General features: G+C 39.2%; 1 protein-coding gene across 1 annotated transcript in view; it reads left to right on the forward strand.

Annotated features, from left to right (window-relative positions):
- Window positions 1–5,268, forward strand: part of SETD3 (SET domain containing 3, actin N3(tau)-histidine methyltransferase) — a 71,239-nt gene extending 65,971 nt beyond the window's left edge. Inside the window, exons 12-13 of the mRNA XM_064176843.1 lie at window positions 1,979–2,139; window positions 2,762–5,268. Of these exons, the coding sequence (XP_064032913.1) occupies window positions 1,979–2,139; window positions 2,762–3,205 (605 nt within the window). The 3' untranslated portion in view covers window positions 3,206–5,268. The remainder of the gene's footprint in view (window positions 1–1,978; window positions 2,140–2,761) is intronic.
- The last annotated feature ends 732 nt before the right edge of the window (window positions 5,269–6,000 follow it).

Below are 6,000 nucleotides of genomic sequence, written 5' to 3' on the forward strand. Positions count from 1 at the left end.
AGATTCAGGGCAAGGAGAAAGTTCTTCACTGAGGGATTGGCTACTGGAATGGGCTGCCCAGGCAGGTGGTGGAGTCACCGTCCCTGGCGCTGTTCAAGGCAGGATTGGACGTGGCACTTGGTGCCATGGTCTAGCCTTGAGCCCTGTGGTAAAGGGTTGGACTTGATGATCTGTGAGGCCTCTTCCAGCCTTGGTGATACTGTGATACTGTGAAATATGGAGGAGAAATTTCAAAGTTTATGTGATGGTTTGGGTGTTCCCTGCCTCCCCCCACTTTAGAAATCTCCCAGACTAGACTCAGTCGGCTCTGGAAATATGAATGAAGCTTATATTTACAGCTGGCGCAATATACAAGCAGATATTTACAGTATATGCAGATATAGACAGAAATATACAAGGTAAAAGGTAATACAGAAACGCAACTCCCCTCCCAGAAACCTGAGTCCCCAGGAGGGGCTCTCAGCCACCCCTGCACCTTCCCCCTGCCCCTCTCAACCTTACCCTAGTCCCAAGAAAGAATAGAGGTTCAGCCAAGAGGTTAAGAAGCAAAGGTGGTGGAGGGTGTGTTAGAGAGATGCAGCTCAGCCAGCAGCCCAAGCCAGAGTGAGAGAAAATGGCGAGAGTGTTATCTAATGTTTTCATTTCTCCTTCCCAAACTCCTCAGCGAGACTCTGAGGGAAGTAGACATCACCACTGTTTTCCTTTCACAGCCTGTAATCTAGGTCTTCTCACCAAAACATTCTACCCTGCTTCAAACTAGCACAGTTCAGCATTTTCAATTTTTTTTTGATATTTCATGATCTAAACCAAAATCAGGTCTTTGCAAACTGCCTTTGTAGCATTTCTCTTATGTTGCAGGGGCAGGCTGGGGGGAATACATGTACAATTAATAAGTATTAACCTAATTTGTGCGTGTGAAACTTTGATTAAATAAATAGCTGCTTGCTGGTTAGATGCAGTTTTGAAGGTTATAGATGTGACAATCTTCCCATGACAGTGAGAGAATTCTCTTGCAGTTAGGGATGCTGTGCAGATGATATGGGCTTTAATACCAGTAGGAATACTGAAGCTGTTAGGTTTTTGCATGTGCTTTATTTGTTTTCTGTAATAAAAACAACATGCTTTCACTGCACCCTGTCATCCATCTTTTAGAACTTATTAAGAAATCAGAATAGAATAGAGTAGTTTAGTTGGAAGGGACCTACAGCAATCATCTAGTCCAACTGCCTGACTACTTCAGGGAAGCAAATTCAAGTAATGAAAATTTCAGGATGCTGATAAGGGGGTGAATTTCTGCTTCGTGAAGAAAACATAGCTGGTGGGCATTTTAATTGCGTTTCTCTGATTTCTTCTTATTATGCTCAGGTTATTTATGTCTTAAATACTGTATAAGTGCTTATTGAGAAAGTACATGCAAGTGGTTTGTAAAGTTTCTGATAGCTGCTTTGCAGGGGTGAAATTTGATAATCAAAAGATTAATGGAATTTGTGCAGTGTCGAGGAGCTGATTAAACATTTTCTGCTCCGAGCGAAATTTGTTTGATGGATATCTTTTCTGACCAACTGTAGGGACATTCTGCTACTGAAAAAAATGCCAAAGGAGCAGGAAAAATAATCCCATTGCTCTGTGCATACTCTCTGGCCTGTTCCTTTTATTATGAAAAAGATGGCTGAACTCTTTAAAGAATTACCCCTTTTAGTTATCATTGCCTCTCACTGTCACAGGGTTACTCTGTGTTATGATACATGAAATATCTTTATTTCCGGGTGGAGCAGAAGGTCCATTTTTTGCTCACCTCAGGACTTCCAGTTGCCTCTTTGAGGAGAATCCTAGAAATAACCACCATATCTGATAAATCTTATTCCAGAGAGGTGTTTTTGTTAGCTGTTTGAAGCTAACAAGTCTTTCTGCAGTTTGTCAACTGACAAAGTGAATGATGAGATGGGTTTTTAACAGATTGATTTTATACTTATTGCAGAAGAGCTGAAGGAACATTTGATAGGCGAGCATGCCATTGACAAAATCTTCACTCTGGGGAACTCTGAGTTTCCCATTAGCTGGGATAATGAAGTTAAACTTTGGACATTCCTAGAAGCCAGAGCATCCCTTCTTTTGAAAACCTATAAGACAACTGTGGAGGTAAAATTATCATTATATGTGATTTAAATGTCTGAAACGTTCTGTGTTGCGATTGTAGGAAAAGATATGTTGTCCCCCACCTCGTCTTTACAAAGTTCAATCTGAATGTTAGTACGTAATTCATTCTGTACTTTCAAAAGGGTAGCAGCAGATTTGCATTATCTAAGGAAAAAATCAAATAAAGATTGCAAAAAAGAAAATTTTGTTAATGTAATTTTGTTAATGTATTTTTCTTTGATTCTCCAAATAGAGGCCACTTTCTTTTTCTCTGCAAGTAAAATGGGGAATCGGTTTCAACTTGTCTATTAGTTGTGCTCTCCAGACTGCAAAGAAATGTGCTATTGCAAGCCTGTGAGTTTCATCTATTTGTGAAGTCTCCTGACTTCACTTGTTACACAGGCTGATCTCTGTGGAGAGATTTTTGGCTTCTTTATGGATTCTTGACAAATTTCGCTGGAGCACCAAGCAGACCCTCTCGTTCGTATACGTCCATTTGGCTCAGCCTGAAGAACCTACTGTCACTTAAAGCATTGAGAGAAAAGTTGAGGGATTTTGTTGTTTGCTTTTTTTCTTTAATGGTGTCAGTGCTTACTAACAAACTTACTTTTTTCTTTTCTAACAGGATGATAAGGCCTTCTTGGAGACACACGACCTGACTTCACATGCGATAATGGCTATCAAATTGCGCCTAGGTGAAAAAGAGATCTTGGAGAAAGCAGTGAAGAGTGCAGCTGCTAGCCGAGAGTATTATAGCAAACAATTGGCAGATGGAGCTCTGCTTCCTAAATATGAAGAGAGCAATATTGCCTTGCTGGAGAACACTGTGGCAGACTCTAGACTCCCTATTGTCTTGAGAAACCTAGAAGATGTGGAAGAACGAGGAGACTTAAAGATTGATGAAGCTATTGATGCTGGAGTCACAGAGAATGGGTTTGTAAATGGTGAAAACTCTCTATTTAATGGGACCAAATCAGAAAGTGAAAATCTAAATAAAGATGAAAGTACCAGAGAGACTGAAGATGCCAAAGAATCTTCTTCAGAAAGTACTGATGAGGTTAAAGGATAGTCATAAAATCCTACTTTCTTGTGAAATTAAATTAGCTGAAGTTTATGAACAGTGCATTTATGTTGGTGTGTTTCTTTGTTAACATTTCTCTTTCTGCAGAGAAAAATGTTTTTGCTGCTTTATATAAAAATGGATTTTTAAGTTATTTAAAAGACCTAGCATCCCTTTTCAATTAAGATTGCCATCTTGCTTTCGGGCAAAAACCAGGGAAAGAGGTGCCTTTGGAAGATTTTGCAGCCCTTTGTTGAACCAAATGTATTTTCTTCCTGGGGAAGAATTAAGCTCTTCTATCTGCTGTGCTTTTGTTGTTCTGTCACTCTGACTACCGAAATTAAAAGCTTGCTCTGCCTTCTGCCAAGAAAAGCAGAAGGCAGGACTGACTCGGTATTCAGCATGAAGGTGGGAGAGCAGTACAGCAGAAAACTGGATAAGAGGATCAGAAACTTGGGAGACTGGAGGAAAACCTGTTTAAAATCAGGTATGCCAGTCCAGAAAAAGGTAAGGTGGCAACCTTATGATTGGTAGTTTTAAATGTTGATGAGAATCCAAGTTGTATACACTTACAGTTGATCTCTGAAGACGCAGTTTACTTTGTCATTCGTTAACTGTATAAAAATATCTTCTTCAGTCAGCTAGGCTGCTGCAATACAACATTCGGCAACTTTTAAAGGCTGATGACTTCTTATTTCCAGGTGGTACCTTTTATTTCTAAGGTTGGCAGTACTTCTGGAGAGTTTGAAAGCAGATAGGCCAGGCCACAGCTTTAAACTGTACTATTCAAAGTGAGGTCGCTTCTCAGCTTCTTCAGGTTTTCACAACTAGCTAGAAATTTTCAAAGCTACACTTTCAACTAAACATTATTAAAAGCAAAATATGATTAATGCTCCTGTCTGCTACTCCTTCATTTCTGTGTTGTTGGATGTGACATGGTTACCTGGTCTTACTCCATCTTTTGGTTAAAATATTAATTGATGCTGTTTTCTTAAAGGAAATGGCAGGCAGGCTAATGTATTTTTGGCCCAAGTCCAGACCACAGCCAAGTCTGCAGTATGCTTTGATTGTGTCTCTGTCTGATGCACATTTCTTGGGATACCTCCACAAGTTAAGCCAGGTGTACTGTCTGCAGCAGTTCTGATCACCCTCATACTTCTAAATGGAAACAATACAATCCTAGCACGGTGCAATATCAGAATGAGGGTAATACAAGGCTTGACTTTGAAATTACCTGGGTGTTGGAAGAAGAGGAGGGCAGAATATTTTTAATCTGTAGGTGAATGGAAAGGAGTATAAAGTGATTTTATTCAGTTCACAACATTAAGGTGTTTGTCGTCTACCTTGGTATCCTTAAGTTCAAGATAATGGATAGAACGGACAAGCTTGGACAGTTGTTTAAAGCTCCATAGATGTTGCAACCTGCTCATCCAAACTCAGTTGCAGTAAAATGACTTCTGGCATATTGATAGTTTTATTAGATTTTTGCTTCTTTTTATACTGCAACTTGGAAAAAAATGTGTTTCTGCATAAATCTTTGGTGCAATGCACATGATAAGTAGTGACTTTCTTGCAGGTTGTTCCTAGCAGTTTTGCTGTTCGGCTAGTGTCAGTGTGGGGAAAAGAGGAAAAGAAAAATGAATTAGTTTTTTAAAAGATATTTCAATACAAATGGCACATTGCCATTGCACCTTGGATATTGCTTCACCACTAACAAGATGCTGGACCAGTATTTTTGTACCTTTATGCTGCCTTTGGTAGAATGCTCTGAATTGTTGTCTTGACAGTTTAAATGTCATACGAGTCATTACATTTCGGTTTTTGTTAGGACCAATGCTCCGTTTCTGTTTCTGCCACTTACGTTGCACAACATTGTACTAGATACTATGATGCAATTCTGAAACTAGCCTTCCCTGAAAATAACTGTAATTCAGAGTTTAAATGCTTTGATGCAATCTTATACACTGTATTTTGTTCCAGTATTTGCTGATATCTATGACTTAGCAAAGCCTGTGGTCACCACAGGACAGAATGTGTGGGTTTTCTTGAATAAAATCTAGTTCTACCATGTCTTCCCTAGTTGAGTGTATTATACAAACAAAACTTCTACCTGCTACCAACTGCTGTATCTTTTGGGGTCTCTGGGAAGAAGAATAACTGTCCAGGTGTACAGGTAAAAAAAGGTGGGGGGGAAAGAGAATCTGGTAAACAAAGTGATCTATTTAAGCGCATGGCCAAGTTTTTACTCTTCATCTGTTAGTGTTTCTTTAGAAAAATATGTTGCACACAATAAAAATAGTGAGCAATCTACTCCTGTAATCTGCATTTTTCCTCTATGCATGTAATGCTTTTTTCAGAAGCACTAACCTAAAACTTAGCTTTTGAAAATTGAGGTGGAAGCAAAGAAATTGGCACTGATGATCCCTTATTACCATCTGTCATGAAAACAGACCTTTCAAAGCATTTTAAAGTTAACTTTCTTCATAATGTTTGCTTAAGAGGCTGTTCACACTAATCCCAGGCTAAATGCCAACTCTTGCTTCTGTTTAGCTAGCTATCTGAAGTATTCCTGTAAGAAAGACATCACTTGGGTCTCTCGGCCTTTTCTCTAAAATGGGGGGGAGAAAAAATACAAAACAATCTTTTGAATTTTACATGAACCTCTACCTACTGGTGAATCGTTTCCCTAACAACCTGTAACTGCTTTAGCTCAATATACTGCAAGATGATGTCTGCATAGCCCTGTTGATAAAGTTGAATGTACAAAATTGAACAACAGTCTCCACTCTGAAAAGAAATACTTG

Source organism: Pogoniulus pusillus, chromosome 1, assembly GCF_015220805.1.
Source record: "Pogoniulus pusillus isolate bPogPus1 chromosome 1, bPogPus1.pri, whole genome shotgun sequence".
In the NCBI taxonomy this organism is placed as follows: Eukaryota; Metazoa; Chordata; class Aves; order Piciformes; family Lybiidae; genus Pogoniulus; species Pogoniulus pusillus.